General features: G+C 53.9%; 2 protein-coding genes across 5 annotated transcripts in view; one reads left to right on the forward strand and one right to left on the reverse strand.

Moving 5' to 3' along the window:
* MED23 (mediator complex subunit 23) overlaps positions 1 to 6,340 on the reverse strand; it is a 50,153-nt gene extending 43,813 nt beyond the window's left edge. For all 4 annotated transcript variants that reach the window (XM_064170395.1, XM_064170393.1, XM_064170394.1 and 1 more), the window contains exons 1-7: positions 6,203 to 6,340; positions 4,373 to 4,404; positions 4,176 to 4,263; positions 3,169 to 3,293; positions 2,915 to 3,026; positions 1,127 to 1,225; positions 405 to 506 (exon numbers count right to left, since the gene is read on the reverse strand). In XM_064170395.1, the coding sequence (XP_064026465.1) occupies positions 405 to 506; positions 1,127 to 1,225; positions 2,915 to 3,026; positions 3,169 to 3,293; positions 4,176 to 4,263; positions 4,373 to 4,404; positions 6,203 to 6,262 (618 nt within the window). In that variant the 5' untranslated portion in view covers positions 6,263 to 6,340. The remainder of the gene's footprint in view (positions 1 to 404; positions 507 to 1,126; positions 1,226 to 2,914; positions 3,027 to 3,168; positions 3,294 to 4,175; positions 4,264 to 4,372; positions 4,405 to 6,202) is intronic.
* ENPP3 (ectonucleotide pyrophosphatase/phosphodiesterase 3) overlaps positions 6,315 to 17,906 on the forward strand; it is a 60,317-nt gene continuing 48,725 nt past the window's right edge. The window contains 4 exon segments of the mRNA XM_064170127.1: positions 6,315 to 6,442; positions 6,533 to 6,638; positions 14,152 to 14,294; positions 14,613 to 14,751. Coding sequence (XP_064026197.1) covers positions 6,315 to 6,442; positions 6,533 to 6,638; positions 14,152 to 14,294; positions 14,613 to 14,751 — 516 coding nt within the window.

Here is a 17,906-nt window from a genome sequence, read left to right on the forward strand (position 1 = left end):
AGCAATGACCACTTGCACTGCACCAGTGCCTCAGGCATAACTGAGGTTAAACAAGAAGAAATGGCTGCAGAGCCACTCGGTGCTTGCTCTTATCCTGAAGCCATGGAACCTGGCATGGAAGCATGACCTGCATCTCCACAGGTCTGCAACAAAACCTACCCAGTGCTTCAACCACTTGGAACAGCAGGCAGCAGCAGGTCAAAACTCTGCCACCGATTTCATGCACGGACATAGAAACCTGCTGCTGCAAACAGGCCTGGACTTTAATTTAGCTGCCTAAACAGAGAGTCCTGCTGAAGAGAAGCCTTGATATCCCCATTTACAGAACTCTGCTTCATAAAAACCAAAGCCATGTTGCTTGGTGTGGAACAAAACCCCAGCTGTATGAGTTCATCAGTCATTACCCAGTGGGGAAGCTTTCCTTCAGGATAGAGTTTTCTGATCTCTGTAACTGCGAAGTAGGCAGGTAACAAGCATGCATTCCTTTCCAAAATGTAGGCTACCACCTAGAAATGAAACACAGAGCAGCATAAGAGGCTTTGGACAAAGTTAACAGAGGTGTAGTCTGTCTACCTGACTGACACAGCCCTCGGAAATAGATATAGGAATAAAAACCCTTTTCTGAATCACAGAACACCAGGGACTGGAAAGGACCTTGAAAGATCACCTAGTCCAACCCTCCTGCCAGAGCAGGATCAAGAGTAGTACTGAAGCTGTATTCTCAGAGTGCTATGTTGGTTTAAACCCTGCTTTTAATTTCCCAAGTGAACATTAGATTTACTTAGCCTTAAGCAAACGACAGCTCTGTGTGTGCCTACAAAGCATGGAAAGCAAGCCCTGCTTTTATCCTCTAAGACATTAATCTCTGTCTTATACCCCATACATTTCATCTGAGGCAAGTCAAACCCTGAGCCTGACTCTCCTCTTAGGGATTATCTACAACATCCCCCCAAAGCCCTTTGTTACCTGCATGAAATGCAATCACAGGAAAGAACTAGAGCACAAAGAGTATTTGCTGCTGAACTGCAGCGTCTCTCAGAGTCAGCCACCCCAGCTACTCAAAATCACCACTAACAAAGGAATGAGGCCTGCCTTCTCCTCCAGTGACAAGACAAAATGCAGTTACCTCTCTTGCTGCCAAGAGCTGCTGCACAACAGCTGAGCTGACAGTGTTGGGGATGGTCAAGATTTTCTCCAGGATCACTTTCAGCAGGTCACGCACACCCTGCAACAAAGCACACACAGCTCCAAGCTGCAAGCCCAGCCAGCCTGCAGCACACCCCAGGGGGCAGGCAGGGGCTGCACACACTGATCAGCTGCGGGTTGCTAAGTGGCAGCAGGCAGACTGCTGCTGAGGCACTGAACAGCAATGTCACTTTGGTGTGCACCAGCAATGGTGTGGTCAGCAGGAGCAGGGCCGTGATGGTGCCCATGTACTCGGCACTGGTGAGGCCACAACATGAGTCCTGGGTTCAGTTCCCCACTACATGGACAGTGAAGGGCTGGAGTGTGTCCAGAGAAGGGCAACAAAGCTGGGGAAGGGTCTGGAGAACAGGGCTGGGAAGGAGCAGCTGAGGAAGCTGGGGGTGTGCAGTGTGGAGAAGAGGAGGCTGAGGGCAGAGCTCATTGCTCTCTACAGCTCCCTGAGAGGGGGTTGCAGTGAGGTGGGGGTTGAGCTCTGCTCCCTAAGATCAGGTGTTAGACAGAGAGGAAATGTCCTGGAATTGTGCCAGGGGAAGGTTACGCTGGAGAGGAAGAAAAATTTCTCTGCTGCAAGAGTGGTCAGGGACTGGCACAGGCTGCCCAGGGAGATGCTGGAGTCCCCATCCCTGGAGGTGTTTGTGAAACCTGTGGCCATGGCACTTGGGGACATGGTTTGGTGGCCATGGTGGGGTTGGGTGGCTGCTTGGACTGGATAATCTCAGAGGGTTTTCCAACCCAAACAATTTCTGTGATTCTATTATTCTGTGACACCAAACTCCTTACGATAACACTTCAGCTGCCCCAGAAGAGGCAGTAATTGGGATGCATCAGGACATCCAACCTACAATGGCTTGTGTGGGTAGACAAATGTATGCTGCTGTGGTTTTCTTTTTTACTAAACACACCCCCTGGCTGCTGAGAGGATTGTCTCCAAGAGATGTATGGCTTCCTACTGCTGTCACCCTGCTCAGCTCAGCTTTCAGGACCCTTTTCCTACATAGCAAAAGGAGCCAGAGCAAGTAGCAGAGCTTAAAGCTTGTCAGTACTACTTTCCTATGTGTACCACTTCTGCACCTGACACTGAAAGAGGGATGGCAGAGTGGAAAGAGGAAAACTTCCATTGTCCTACAGAGCTTTCTATGAAGGCAAAGCTCAGCTATGAAAAACCACTACAAGTGGTCCTACTGAAGTCTTTCATCTTTCATAATCAGAGCAGATTGATGCATTGGATGGTTCTGACAGAAAGCCATAAAAACAAAGCCAGAAAAGCAAAGTAAACAGAGAATGCTAGGGGTCACAAGGCACCTCCAGACATCACCTGCTCCAAAGGAGGGCTGTCCAGGGCAGGGCACACAGGAACACATCCAGGTTGGGCCTTGAAAGTCTCCAGTGAAGGAGACTCCACAACCTCTCTGGACAGGTTACTCCAGGCCTTCAGCACCCTCACACCAAACAAGTTTCTCCTCATGCTGAGACAGAACTTCTCGGGTTCCAGTGTGTGGCCGTTGCCACACTATCACAGACAAGAGCCTGGCCCCTGCTTCTTGCCCCCCCCTTCAGATATTTACAGACATTGATAAGCTTCTTTCTCAGCCTTCTCTCTTCTCCAAGCTAAGCAGCTCAGGTCCCTTAGTCTTCTGTCACAGAAGAGATGTTCGAGTCCCTCACAGCAAGGTGACTTAGCCTGAGGAAGGGTGTGGGTGGCAGGTACCTTGTAGTCTACGCCGCCAATGATCTTCCGGACCAGTTTAAAGGTCAATGCCCACAGCTGTGTCCTCTCCCATTCCAGAGTATCAGAGTTGATCAGAGACTCACAAACCATCCTGGCAGAGGGGAAGTGCAAGAAAGAACCACAGCTAACAACCACGTGTTCTTCAGCAAGAATTTTACAGTGTCCTCAGAACCCCCCTCCAGTGGCACAGCCTCTACACATCCCCCTCCTTGGCTCATCCCCACACAGCTTACCTGGGGGGCAACAGTCCAGTTTCTACTGCCATTGCCAAGCAGTCATAAAGGAAGGAGATCCTTTTAGGGCTATGCTGGCTGTGAATGAATCTTACAATCCACTGCACACACTGTTCATGGGAGTCCTGCAAGAGCAGTGGAGAGGAGGGAGTGAAACAGGCTGTATAAATCAAGACAGTGTCCCACCATGAAGGGAAGCAACACAAGCACAAGGCTGTACCGGGCCAGAGCTGTGCAGCTGTCCACCCCTGACGCCCCTCCCAGCTGAAACACTGCTTACTAAACTCCTCTTTCTTTCCTACAATCAGCTTTGGATTTCCCAAGTTAAGTTTGCACAGGATTGCACACACCAGAACTGCTCCATATTTTTTTTTTCCCCTATGTTTCAGGACCAGAGACAATGGCTTTGAGCTCGAGGAGGGGAGATGGAGACTGGAGATGAAGAAGAAATTGTCTATAGAGGGTGGTGAGACACTGGCACAGCCTGCCCAGGGAGGCTGTGGATGCCCCTGCCTGGAGATGTTCACTGTCAGGCTGGAGGAAGCCTTGAGCAAACTGCTGGTGGGAAGTATCCCTGCCCATGATGGGGGTTGGAATTGGCCGAGCTTTAAAGTCCTTTCCAACCCATTCTGTGACTACCTTCTTTCCTCTCACAGCTGCAATCACACACAGTGAAAATCAAGACTCAATCACAGAACAGTGTGCAGATCGAACTCTTGGGAGGTCAGTTTTGACCAGAAGCATCTCTTTTCTCCTACCCATTCCCCTTATCACCACTTGCACTGCAAACAAACTTCTGCTGAACAACTACGTCATATCAAAGATGTCAGAACTCATCTTTTCTCTAGCAAAGCCTGCTTGGATTTTCTACTGTGGCCCATGTGAAACCACACTTTTGAGTGACTGGATAGAGACCTTAGAGCTCCAGTGTTTGTCTGCTAGGCAGGGGATCCCAGTATATAAACCAAGAACATAAAGCACACACAAGCAACAAACTGAGTGCTAACCTGGGAAAGGCTGCTCCAGAACTGTCTGAAAGCGCTCAGGCAGCTGATCAGTTTGGTTCTCTCATCTTCTGGGGTATCCATAAACATACTAATGGAAACAAGAACATGAGTTATTAGCTCATGTTTTTATCCCAGGGAAAGAGCACAAGCAGAAAGCCACATGTACAGAGTCTGGCTCAACCTGAAGTTACACTCACCCAGGGAAAGCTTCCTCAATCACTTCTGTTTTCTGTAAGAGAAAAAGCCAAGTGAGTTACTGTGGGAAGGTTTGCTGGGAGCACCACCCCAGCAGAATGAAGCACAACTCTGTAAGCTGCACTGGTGTGGAAGCGCATCAGAGAAAGACTGGGGAACCACAGAACGGCTTGAGGTGGAAGGCACATCCACAGGTGATCCTGCCCAACCCCCTGCAGTCAGCAGGGACATCCTCCACTAGACCAAGCTCCTCAGACTCTTGTCCAGCTTGGCCTTTACATATCTCCAGGGATGGGGCCTTAGCTACCTCTCTGGACAACCTGCTGCAGTGTTCCACAACCCTCATGGTGTAGAATTTGTTCTTCAAATCCAATTTCATTTTTATGTTGCAGAAGAAGAGCAGAGAACATAATCCTTCAGGTGCTCTTGTTCAGCTCTAGAGCCTACAGCTGCCTGTCACTGCTACTCAGAGCCTTCTGCAGAGGCATCCTTGCAGGTGAACTCAAGAAAAGAGGGTCAGACAACTGGAGCACAGGTGGATTGGTAACTGGCTCAACAACAGAGCTCAGGGAGCTGTGATCAGCAGTGCAGAGTCCAGTCATGGTGTTCCAAAGGGACCAATACTGGGTCCAGCTTTGCTCAGCACCTTCATCAATAACCTGGATGAAAAGATTCAGTAGACTCTCAGTGGAAAGAGCCACACACCCTGACAGCTGAAAGGGCAGAACACATCCTGGGGTACATCAAACGCAGCACAACCAGACAGGTGAAAGAGGTGATGGTCCTGCTGTGTTCAGCACTGGTGTGGCCACATCACAAGTACCATTTGCCATTCTGGGCCCTCCAGTTTGAGAAGGATGTGGAGAGGTTTTTGAAGGTGTCCAACAGGGCAACAAAGTGGGTGAAAGGGCTGGAAGGTACTGTGAGAGCAGCTGAGCTCTCTGGGCTTGCCTAATTTGCTGACAAGGAGGCTGAGGGGTGACTCCCTTGCTCCCTACAGCTTCCTAGGGAGGATTGGAGAGGGAGGTGCTGAGCACTTCTCCCTGGGATCCAGCGACAGATACATGGGAATGGTTCAAGGCTGCATCAGGGGAGGCTCTAGTTGGACATCATGAAGCAATTCTTCACAGAGTGGCCCAACACTGGCAAAGGCTTTCTAGAGAGGTGGTCAATGTCCGAAGCCTGTCATTAAGAGGCGTTTGGACAATGCCCATAATCGTGTGCCTGAGCTGCTGGGCAGCCCTCCCTGCTCAGGCAGCTGGACTAGATGACTGAAGGAGGCTCATCCCAGCTGAAATACTGCTCCTCTGTTCTACTGACCGACCAAACCACGCTTCACTCTGCAGGCAGAACCTGGGGGGGCCTCAGAGCTGCCTTCCAGCACCTGAAGGGATCCTGCAGGGGGGCTGCAGAGAGCCTTTTCCTGAGGGTGTCTAGAGACAGGACAAGGGGGAATAGCTTGAAGCTGAGCCTCAGCAGGGTCAGACTGGAGCTAAGGAAGAAGATCTGCAGCGGGAGGGTGGTGAGACTCTGGCACAGGCTGCCCAGGGAGGCTGTGGATGCCTCCTGCCTGGGGGCGTTCAAGGCCAGGCTGGATGAGGGCTTGCGCAGCCTGGGCTAGTTGAGAAGAGGGGTCCCTGCCGCTGGTGGGGAGGTTGGAGCAGCTGATCTCTGAGGTCGCTTCCAGCCTGAGCCCTTCTGGGATGCTGCGCTTGGCTGGAGTCTGTGTATGTGCCACACGCACAGAGACAGCCCCGCGGCCCACAGGGCCCCGGCCGCGCCCCGCGCCGGCCTGCCCACGGCGCTGCGCCCCGCTCCGGCGAGGGACTCACCACCACCTCCTCGAAGATGCTCTGCAGCTGCGTCTCCATCGGCACCATGGGGATCGCCATCCCGGCCGGGCCGAGCCCGCGGCGGCGCCGCTCAGCCCTCCGGGGTCCGCAGATGGCGGCCGCGGCCCCGCCCGCACCGGAAGCTGCAGCGCTGCTCCGTGCCCCGGGAAGCGGAGGCTCGGCCCGGCCGTTCCGCGGCACCAGCGTTCCGGGCGGCGCCAGCCGCTCCCTGCGGCCCGGGTGGAGCTCCGCTCCGGGCCCTGATCCTGCCCTTTCCCCCATTCCTGCCCTTGCTCCTGCCTTACCCCTGTCCCTGTCTCTCTGCCCGAGACCGGCAGCCTGTGCGCTTCCTGGCAAGGGAGAAAGACGGAGGCGAAGGTGCGGGAAAGCAGCAGCGGCTCAGAGCCTGGAGCGGGGCTTTGGTGTGGCGGTGGCGGTGAGGCTGCTCGGGGTTCGCAGAGAGGTTCCGCAGTGTCCTCGCAGCGAGGATCCCTTACGTTATTCTGGGGCTGTTTGCCGCAGTAACTGTAAGGTTAGAGAATTATTCGTTCTCAAAAAGAGACATAAAGTGAGAATAAACTGCATGGGATGAAGTGCGCTCAGCGGGGGCAGGACACGCTGCGAGGTGCGGTGCGGTTGGGCACAACGTGAAGAGGCCAAGTCCAGGCAGTTCCGAAGGGCAGAGGCTCTTGGACAGAGTGTTTGCAGGGCTGTCAGGCCACGAGGTCTGGTCCTGTCTGAAAACGAAGATTCTTTTCCCGAGTGAGCAGCCAGTGCAGAGAGCTGAGGGGTCCTGGGATGCTGCCCCTCTGCTCTGCTCAGCCCTCGCCTGCAGCACTGCCTCCGGCTCTGGGAACCCAGCACAAGGACCTGGAGCTGCTGCAGAGGGGGCAGAGGAGGCCACGAAGATGCTCAGAGGCTGGAGAACCTCTGCTGTGGGGACAGGCTTGGAGAGTTGGGGCTGTGCAGCCTGGAGAAGGAACCAGACAGACCTCAGAGCAGCCTGCCAGTACCTGAAGGGGCTCCAGGAGAGCTGGGGAGGGACTTTTGACAAGGGCTGGGAGTGACAGGATGAGAGACAATGGCTGTGAGCTGGGAGAGGGGGGACTGAGAGTGGAGATGAGGAAAAAATTGTTGAGAGTGAGGGTGGTGAGACACTGGCACAGGCTGCCCAGGGAGGCTGTGGACACCTCATAGAATCACAAAGCGTCAGGGGCTGGAAGGGACCTTGAAAGCTCATCCAGTTCAGCCCCTGCCAGAGCACAGTCACCTAAAGCAGAGCACCTGGAAGCATTTAAGACCAGGCTGGACAAGGGTTTGAGCAACCTGGACTAAGTGGAAGGTGTCCCTGCCCATGGCAGGGAGTTGGAACAAGATGATCTGTAAGGTCCTTTGCACCTCAAAGCCACTCTATGATTTATTAACCAAGTTGCACAAGTTTGGATGCCAGGAGGTCGGCCACGGAGCTGTCACCCTCTCCCCACACGTTAGACACAGTTTCTTACACCAAACTGCCCAGCTGGCTTGCGGCTTCTTCACCTGACTGAAGCCACAGTCTGTGCAGCATTGCTAGCAGGGGCTCTGAGAGGGGTGGTCTTGCAGGCACTCCTATGGTATGGGAGGCAGAGTCTAAAGCCTTGCCAAAGTCAAGGTGGACAGCAGCCACTGCTCCCCCTGCACCCAGCTGCTCAGCCACACCGGCACACAAGGCTGCCAGATGACTCAAGCAGAGTTTCCCCTTCATAAACCCATGCTGGCTGCTGCTGAGAACCTGGGAGTCCCTGTTCTCAACTGTGAGGAGACAAACTGCTGTTTCCTGAGCTTTTGAATCATATCCAAGGTAGCCACAGTGAAATGTGAACTGGACTTGTGATATTGATTAGTGTAAATATTGCTTTAGATTAGACAGAGAGTTCTCAGCAGAACTCTGAGTGAAATAGACGGGTGGATGATGCTGGTTTGGGGCTAAGAGGAATATTTTAGTGAGAGAAATTAGATTATAGGCTGTGAAAAGAAAACAATGGTGATGTATGCTTCACTCACTCTTCCAGTGAGTTCCTGGGGAGCAGGGAACACTCTCACACATGGGTACCTGCTCTGGGTGCAGGCTCAATGCTTTCATTATAGCTTAGGCAGGCAAACCATCAGGAGGGAGGCCTATGCACGATACCTGTGGCTCACCTGCTGCAGCCCCAGGCAGAAACTGCAGTGCTAAGCCAGGAGGAGCAGTGCCAGCAGCTCCGTGGGTCAGAGGGCAGGCTGTGCTCGCCCCATGCCCCTGGCCGCAGGGCTCCCGGCATGTGCAGCTGGCAGGGCTGGGTGCCGCCGGCTCAGGGCAGGCGTCCCCAGACGCAGCTGCGGCAGCGCCGTGCGCATCTGTGCCGCTCGACTCCTCTGCCGTGCGCTCAGTGTGGATGTGTCCAGAGCTCTGCCAGGTGTGTCCAGAGCATCCCGGGATTCTGAGCCAGGCAGAACCAAACTCCTCCTGCATTTGGGAATCTGCTCCGTCCCATCATTCCCTGCTGCCCATGTGCAGAGCTGCAAGCCCTGCTCCCCCCGGCTCTTATCACACACAACTCTGCCCTCTCACACATAGGCTTGCTGAGATGTATACAAACAAACACAAACACGGATAACACAATGTGGCTCTCTGTCACAGCTGGTGCCTGAACTTTTCTCCCTAGCCTGCTTCTGCGTAATTAATCTTTCTGCTTCCTAACCCCCCCTGCTATCGCCTCTCCTGTGGCGCTATTGCCTCTCTCTGCTATGGTGCTATTGCCTCTCTGTGCTGTGGTGCTATCGCCTCTCTCCTGTGGTGCTATCGCCTCTCTGTGCTGTGGTGCTATCGTCTCTCTCCTGTGGTGCTATCGTCTCTCTCCTGTGGTGCTATCGCCTCTCTGTGCTGTGATGCTATCGCCTCTCTGTGCTGTGGTGCTATCGCCTCTCTGTGCTGTGGTGCTATCGCCTCTCTGCTGTGGTGCTATCGCCTCTCTGCTGTGGTGCTATCGCCTCTCTGCTGTGGTGCTATCGCCTATTTGTGCTGTGGTGCTATCGCCTCTCTGTGCTGTGGTGCTATCGCCTCTCTGTGCTGTGGTGCTATCGCCTCTCTCCTGTGGTGCTATTGCCTCTCTGTGCTGTGGCGCTATCGCCTATTTGTGCTGTGGTGCTATTGCCTCTCTGTGCTGTGGTGCTATCGCCTCTCTGTGCTGTGGTGCTATCGCCTCTCTGTGCTGTGGTGCTATCGCCTCTCTGTGCTGTGGTGCTATCGCCTCTCTGTGCTGTGGCGCTATCGCCTCTCTCCTGTGGTGCTATCGCCTCTCTGTGCTGTGGTGCTATCGCCTCTCTCTGCTATGGTGCTATCACCTCTCTCTGCTGTGGCGCTATCGCCTCTCTGTGCTGTGGTGCTATTGCCTCTCTGTGCTGTGGCGCTATCACCTATTTGTGCTGTGGTGCTATTGCCTCTCTGTGCTGTGGTGCTATCGCCTCTCTGTGCTGTGGTGCTATCGCCTCTCTCCTGTGGTGCTATCGCCTCTCTGTGCTGTGGTGCTATCGCCTCTCTCTGCTATGGTGCTATCACCTCTCTGTGCTGTGGCGCTATCGCCTCTCTGTGCTGTGGTGCTATTGCCTCTCTGTGCTGTGGCGCTATCGCCTATTTGTGCTGTGGTGCTATCGCCTCTCTGTGCTGTGGTGCTGTCGCCTCTCTGTGCTATGGTGCTATCGCCTCTCTGTGCTGTGGTGCTATCGCCTCTCTCTGCTATGGTGCTATCGCCTCTCTGCTGTGGTGCTATCGCCTCTCTGTGCTGTGGTGCTATTGCCTCTCTGTGCTGTGGTGCTATCGCCTCTCTCTGCTGTGGTGCTATCGCCTCTCTGCTGTGGTGCTATCGCCTCTCTGTGCTGTGGTGCTATCGCCTCTCTGCTGTGGTGCTGTCGCCTCTCTCTGCTGTGGTGCTATCGCCTCTCTCTGCTGTGGTGCTATCGCCTCTCTGCTGTGGTGCTATCGCCTCTCTGTGCTGTGGTGCTATCGCCTCTCTCTGCTGTGGTGCTATCGCCTCTCTGCTGTGGTGCTATTGCCTCTCTGTGCTGTGGCGCTATTGCCTCTCTGTGCTGTGGTGCTATCGCCTCTCTGTGCTGTGGTGCTATCGCCTCTCCGTGCTGTGGTGCTATCGCCTCTCTCCTGTGGTGCTATCGCCTCTCTGTCCTGTGGTGCTATCGCCTCTCTGCTGTGGTGCTATCACCTCTCTGTGCTGTGGTGCTATCGCCTCTCTGTGCTGTGGCGCTATCACCTCTCTGCTGTGGTGCTATCGCCTCTCTCTGCTGTGGTGCTATCGTCTCTCTGCTGTGGTGCTATCACCTCTCTGCTGTGGTGCTATCGCCTCTCTGTGCTGTGGTGCTATCGCCTCTCTGTGCTGTGGCGCTATCGCCTCTCTCTGCTGTGGCGCTATCGCCTCTCTGTGCTGTGGTTCTATCGCCTCTCTGCTGTGGTGCTATCGTCTCTGTGCTGTGGTGCTATCGCCTCTCCTGTGGCGCTATTGCCTCTCTCTGCTATGGTGCTATCGCCTCTCTGTGCTGTGGTGCTATCGCCTCTCTGTGCTGTGGTGCTATCGCCTCTCTGTGCTGTGGCGCTATCGCCTCTCTGTGCTATGGCGCTATCGCCTCTCTGTGCTGTGGTGCTATCGCCTCTCTGTGCTGTGGTGCTATCGCCTCTCCTGTGGCGCTATTGCCTCTCTCTGCTATGGTGCTATTGCCTCTCTGTGCTGTGGTGCTATCGCCTCTCTCCTGTGGTGCTATCGCCTCTCTGTGCTGTGGTGCTATCGTCTCTCTCCTGTGGTGCTATCGTCTCTCTCCTGTGGTGCTATCGCCTCTCTGTGCTGTGATGCTATCGCCTCTCTGTGCTGTGGTGCTATCGCCTCTCTGTGCTGTGGTGCTATCGCCTCTCTGTGCTGTGGTGCTATCGCCTCTCTGTGCTGTGGTGCTATCGCCTCTCTGCTGTGGTGCTATCGCCTATTTGTGCTGTGGTGCTATCGCCTCTCTGTGCTGTGGTGCTATCGCCTCTCTGTGCTGTGGTGCTATCGCCTCTCTCCTGTGGTGCTATTGCCTCTCTGTGCTGTGGCGCTATCGCCTATTTGTGCTGTGGTGCTATTGCCTCTCTGTGCTGTGGTGCTATCGCCTATTTGTGCTGTGGTGCTATCGCCTCTCTGTGCTGTGGTGCTATCGCCTCTCTGTGCTGTGGTGCTATCGCCTCTCTCCTGTGGTGCTATCGCCTCTCTGTGCTGTGGTGCTATCGCCTCTCTCTGCTATGGTGCTATCACCTCTCTGTCCTGTGGCGCTATCGCCTCTCTGTGCTGTGGTGCTATTGCCTCTCTGTGCTGTGGCGCTATCGCCTATTTGTGCTGTGGTGCTATTGCCTCTCTGTGCTGTGGTGCTATCGCCTCTCTGTGCTGTGGTGCTATTGCCTCTCTCCTGTGGTGCTATCGCCTCTCTGTGCTGTGGTGCTATCGCCTCTCTCTGCTATGGTGCTATCACCTCTCTGTGCTGTGGCGCTATCGCCTCTCTGTGCTGTGGTGCTATTGCCTCTCTGTGCTGTGGCGCTATCGCCTCTCTGTGCTGTGGTGCTATTGCCTCTCTGTGCTGTGGTGCTATCGCCTCTCTGTGCTGTGGCGCTATCGCCTCTCTCTGCTATGGTGCTATTGCCTCTCTGCTGTGGTGCTATCGCCTCTCTGTGCTGTGGTACTATCGCCTCTCTCTGCTGTGGTGCTATCGCCTCTCTCTGCTGTGGTGCTATTGCCTCTCTGTGCTGTGGCGCTATCGCCTCTCTCCTGTGGTGCTATCGCCTCTCTGTCCTGTGGTGCTATCGCCTCTCTGCTGTGGTGCTATCGCCTCTCTGTGCTGTGGTGCTATCGCCTCTCTGTGCTGTGGCGCTATCACCTCTCTGCTGTGGCGCTATCGCCTCTCTCTGCTGTGGTGTTATCGTCTCTCTGCTGTGGTGCTATCGCCTCTCTGCTTTGGTGCTATCGCCTCTCTGTGCTGTGGTGCTATCGCCTCTCTGTGCTGTGGCGCTATCGCCTCTCTGCTTTGGTGCTATTGCCTCTCTGTGCTGTGGTGCTATCGCCTCTCTGTGCTGTGGTGCTATCGCCTCTCTGCTTTGGTGCTATTGCCTCTCTGTGCTGTGGCGCTATCGCCTCTCTGTGCTGTGGCGCTATCGCCTCTCTGTGCTGTGGCGCTATCGCCTCTCTGCTGTGGTGCTATCGTCTCTGTGCTGTGGTGCTATCGCCTCTCTGTGCTGTGGTGCTATCGCCTCTCTGTGCTGTGGCGCTATCGCCTCTCTGCTGTGGCGCTATCGCCTCTCTGTGCTGTGGCGCTATCGCCTCTCTGCTGTGGTGCTATCGTCTCTGTGCTGTGGTGCTGTCGCCTCTCCTGTGGCGCTATTGCCTCTCTCTGCTATGGTGCTATCGCCTCTCTGTGCTGTGGTGCTATCGCCTCTCTGTGCTGTGGTGCTATCGCCTCTCCTGTGGCGCTATTGCCTCTCTCTGCTGTGGTGCTATCGCCTATTTGTGCTGTGGTGCTATTGCCTCTCTGTGCTGTGGTGCTATTGCCTCTCTGTGCTGTGGTACTATTACCTCTCTGCTGTGGTGCTATTGCCTTTCTGTGCTGTGGTGCTATCGCCTCTCTGTGCTGTGGTGCTATCGCCTCTCTGGGCTGTGGTGCTATCGCCTCTCTGCTGTGGTGCTATCGCCTCTCTGTGCTGTGGTGCTATCGCTTCTCTGGGCTGTGGTGCTATCGCCTTTCTGCTGTGGTGCTATTGCCTCTCTGCTGTGGTGCTATCGCCTCTCTGGAAACATTTTGATAAGGGCTCTGGGCACTTGCCTAGGCTGCCCTGTGGCTAGGGCATTGCTGCTGTTCCTCTGAAACCTGCTGCTCTTGAGCTGAAGGGACTGTGATCTGTGAGCATTTCCATCTCCCACCACCTGTCGCACCTCTGGATTATACAATCATAGGTCATTTGGGCTGGAAAAGACCTTTAAGATCATTTGGTCCAGCCATAAGTAATACTGCCAAGTCCAGCACGAAACTGTGTCTGCACATCTTTGCAGTACCGTCAGGGGTTGTGGCGCTGCCACTTCCCTTGGCAGCCTGTCCCCGTGGCTAACCTGTCAGTGACAAAGATTTTCCCAAATCCCCAGTTTAATCTCACCTGTTACAATGTGAGTCACTTCCCCTCGTCCTGTCATGTCCTCTCACTTGTTACTGACCCCTGCCTTGCTGCAGAGAGCAAGAGAGGCTCCCCTCAGCCTCCTCTTCTGGGCTGAGGACTGAACAACTCCTGTTCCCTCAACTGCTCTCTGCCAGCCATCTTCTCCAGACCCTTCACTAGCTTAATTGTTCTTCTCTGGACATGCTTCAGCCCCTCAATGTCTTTCCTCTAGCAAGGGTCCCAAAACTGAACATTGTACTTGAGGTGCAGCCTCTCTAGGGTACAGGGACAGTCCCTCCTCTGGTCCTGCTGGTCACACTATTCTGACTCTGGCCAGGCTGCTGTTGGCCTTTTTGGCCACCTGGACACATTGTGGCTCATATTCATTGGACTGATGATCAACAGCTCCAGGTTCTTTTTCTCTGGGGGAAGCTTTCCAGCTAAGAGACTGCCGCTGGTGGATAAGTCCATGCCAGGGCATGGACAAAGGGAGATGCTGACTGCTCCAAGGGATCAGGGAGACTGTAATGAGTCTCTAGAGCTCTGCCTTGTCAGCTGTTGAGTTGTGTGCTATGGAAGTACTGTGGCAGGAACCACATGAGCAGGGGACCAGCCTTACAAGAAGCTCTGCAAATGTGACCTGATCTGAATAGGTTTTGGCAGCCATGAACTCCCTGGGCCACCTGTGCCAGTGTCTCACCATGCTCACTGCCAAGGATTTCTTCCTAATCTCCAGTCTCAATCTCCCCTCTCCTAGCTCCAAGCCATTCACCAGAATGCCATGACCTTGGAACTTCACCCTCCAGTTGCCTTGGGACCTGTGGATGAGATCTCATCAGGCCCCATGGACCTGTGCACCTTCAGATTAAATGTGGTTAGCACTTTCTTTGAAGATAAGAGGTACCCTGGCTGACAAGCTCTTAACCAAGCAGCTGAGTGCTTGAGTTTCTGTCGTATTTGCACTTTCTGGCTGGCAACCTATTGCCCCTAATCTGCACTTGAGGGTTTACCTAACGCTGCTCTTATCTTGGAACGTGCCATGTGCTCTGCACGCAGATAATGCCTTGCAGCCTTTGACCTTTCTGAGTTTTCCTGCTTACTTTGGCTTCCTCCAAGCTTATTGCTGCTGTGCAAGCCAGGATCTCACCAAACCCTTAAGAACAAAGTGCATGCAGGCTTGAAGCAGGACTAGCATCTCAGCCACAGCTAAGCCTGCAGTCGAGAGGCAGAGCTGGTCAAAATGGAGCTTGAAGATGATACCATCTGGAATCAAAGCAGATATTTGGATGAGAGATTTTCAAATCCAACAGAATATGTGAAGAAGAAAAAGCTCCTGAAGTACCAAGTCACCTGTGCTGTAAGTAGCTGCTGCTCTCCAGGGCTGCTCAGTTTAGCAGCTCTCAAAGCTGAAGAACCTTTAGAACTTTCCTAGCATTCAGGGTAGTTTGGGCAGTGAGGCTTAAAGTTTCCTGCATGAATGCAGTTATTCTGCTGCAGAGTTCCAAAGTTCTTCTGGTACTCAGCAAGTGAATTTGCCTTTTTTCCCTTCCTGCTGGCAAGGAACTGCAGTTTTAGCTCCGACAGCCTCGCAGTTCTGCCCAGCAAAGACACTGCTTGCATACTTTATTTGGTACCTCTGGGTCACACAGATGTGTTTGAGGCCCAGGCAGCTTCAGTTCCTTTTTGTTTGGCTTTTTGTCTTTGGATTTGTGATAAACAAAGCAAAGCAGCTCAGCAAGGTGCTGATGAGCAGCACTTGGGAAGCATGGGAGGAGAGTTACCGACTGCTAGTGTCAGTCCCACGCCTCCAACGCTCAGTCAGCTCTTGCCACCTTCCCCGGGGCTTTAAGAGTGGTGCAGCTGCCTTCTAAAGAATCGTGGGCAGGGCTTCTTGTGCTTTTCAAATGGTTAAGCTTCTGTTCCTGCTCTGGCAGGGAGGGTTGGACTCCCAAGTCCCTTCCAACCCCTCACATCCTGTGATGCTGTTTGTGGCCACGAAAAAAGCAAACATTCATGGGTCTATATCTGTGTAAGCTTTTGCATCTGCCAAGTGTAATTTAGGGGGAAATGGAAATGCTGGGTTTAGAGAGACTCAAACCCCAGTGTTGAGTTCAGCCTCATGAAAAAGAGACAGGTTGTGTTCTTCAGCTCTGTCATCAGAACGATGTTGCATAGCACAACTTCCTATTCACTGCTGCATTGTGCAAGGGTTGCATAAAATGTGATGGAGATGCTGGAAATGGAGAAGATAACAGCCAGGGCAGATGAGCAGGAAGCTCTGCCACTGAGGCCGCAGCAAAAATCAATTCATGTTGGAAATAGTGTGGGGGAAATGTCCAGCTGTGAAGGAAAGTACTTTATAATTTCAAGAAGTACTTGCAAGAGTAGGATCAGTGCAGAGTCCTGCACCTGGGAAGGAAAATAAACTGCACCAGGACAGGCTGGGAGGTGACTGCTGGAGAGCAGCCTGTGGAGAAGGACCTGGGAGTGCTGGTGGGCAGCAACTTCTGCACAGACAGCAATGAGCCCTGGTGGGCAAGAAGCCAGTGGGGTCCTGGGGGTCATTCAGAAGAGTGTGGCCACTAAATCCAGAGAGGTTCTCCTGCCCCTCTGCTCTGCCCTGCTGAGACCTCACCTGCAATACTGCATCCAGGTCTGGGCTCCCCAGTTCAAGAGGGACAGGGATCTGCTGGAGAGAGTCCAAGGGAGGGCTCCAAGGGTGCTGAAGGGACTGCAGCACTGCCTGTTGAGGAGTGGCTGAGAGCTCTGGGGCTGAGAGTCTGCAGAGGAGAAGGCTGAGAGGGATCTGAGCAATGTCTGTCACTAGCTGAGGGCTGGGGGTCAGGAAGGAAGGCACAGGGACAGCCTCTGCTCACCTGTGCCCTGGCACAGGACAAGAGGCAATGGATGGAAGCTGCAGCACAGGAGGTTCCACCTCAACGTGAGGAAGAACTTCTGGATTGTGAGGGTCCAGAGCCCTGGCACAGGCTGCCCAGAGAGGTTGTGGAGTCTTCTTCTCTGGAGCCTTTCCAGCCCTGCCTGGATGTGTTCCTGTGTGACCTGTGCTGGGTTCTCTGCTCCTGCTCTGGCAGGGGTGGGACTGGAAGATCTCCAGAGGTGCCTTCCGACCCCGCACGTTTGATGATCCTGTATTTACTGCAATTACAAGCACAAGGGAGGTAAAACCATGGTGAAGGTGATGAGTGATTGGTCCTCAGTGAATCCAGACCTGTTGGGCTGCCCTAGCCCCGCTCCCCTTCCTGCTCAGAAACAGTCAGCACTTTTGTAGCCCAGGTGTGCCCTCTAATGCTCAGCCCTTGCTGCCTGGATATGGGATTGAACTGCTGCCTGCACACCTGGCATCTCTCTTTGAGGGACTTCAGCATTTCTGCCACTTTGGGCAGACTTTCCAAATATCCTGTCTGCCTCTCTTACACAGTTCTGTCACCCACTCCATTTTCATACCCCACTTTGGGGGTGTTTCTCCTGCACAAAACCCAGGGAGGGAGCATTAGGAAAAAAAAGTAAGGGTGGGGGAGAGAAAGAGTGAAGGAAATAATGTTGGCACTGCTGGTGTCCAGTGCTGCTTGGAACGTGTCAGTGACACGAGGCTGGGGGAGATGGCAGCGAAGGAGAAACAGAGCATGCTTGAGCACAGCAGCAGGAGGAGAAAGGGTGGGCTCTAGAAGGAGCCCCTGGGACTGTATGTGCCCAGAGGAAGAGCTGTGTGCCAGCAGGAGTGCTCCACTGCCTTGTGTGCCTGAACCTTCCTGACCTGTGGGAAGGAATAATGTGCACTGAGATGGTGCTGGTGTGGAGCTGCCACCTGAGAACCATGCAACCCTCCCTGCTGCCACACTGCTGCCCAGCCCCTGCCTGCAAGGCCGGACAAGAAGTAGCAAAGAAAATAGGTGACTTGTGAGCAGAAATGAGCAGCAAGGAGCAGGCTGGTGAAGTGCACTGGATTGCATCCCTCCCACACAGGCAGGTTTTCAGCTCCTTGTGATACCTGTGTCTCAGCTGAGAGGCTCCAAATGGCCTGAAGCTGAGCTAGGGGAGGGTTAGGTTGGAGAGGAGGAGAGGAAGGATTTCCTGCAAGAGTGGTCAGGGACTGGCAGAGGCTGCCCAGGTTGGTGGTGGAGTCCCCATCCCTGGAGGTGTTCCAGAAACCTGTGGCCATGGCACTTGGGGCCATGGTTTGATGGCAGTGGTGGTGCTGGTCGTTGGACTCTGTGACCTTAGGAGTTTTCTCCAACCCAAACAGTTCCACGGTTCTATGACTACAGAAGTGCTGAGCTTGAGACTAAGCCTCTTGTATTTGTGCTTCGTTTGAATCTTAGTATTTGCTAGTGCCTGGTGGTCCCTGGAAATGGGAGGAGACAACAGAAGGTGTTGGCTTGTGAGGAGTTGACAGGATTATCACCCTTGTGACTTTCCAGCTGCCTGCCTCAGAGTGGCTCCCATTTATAGAGTGGACATTACAGGGAAATCAGTGGTTTGTGAGATTTGACA

Source organism: Pogoniulus pusillus, chromosome 33 (assembly GCF_015220805.1).
Source record: "Pogoniulus pusillus isolate bPogPus1 chromosome 33, bPogPus1.pri, whole genome shotgun sequence".
Lineage (NCBI taxonomy): Eukaryota > Metazoa > Chordata > Aves > Piciformes > Lybiidae > Pogoniulus > Pogoniulus pusillus.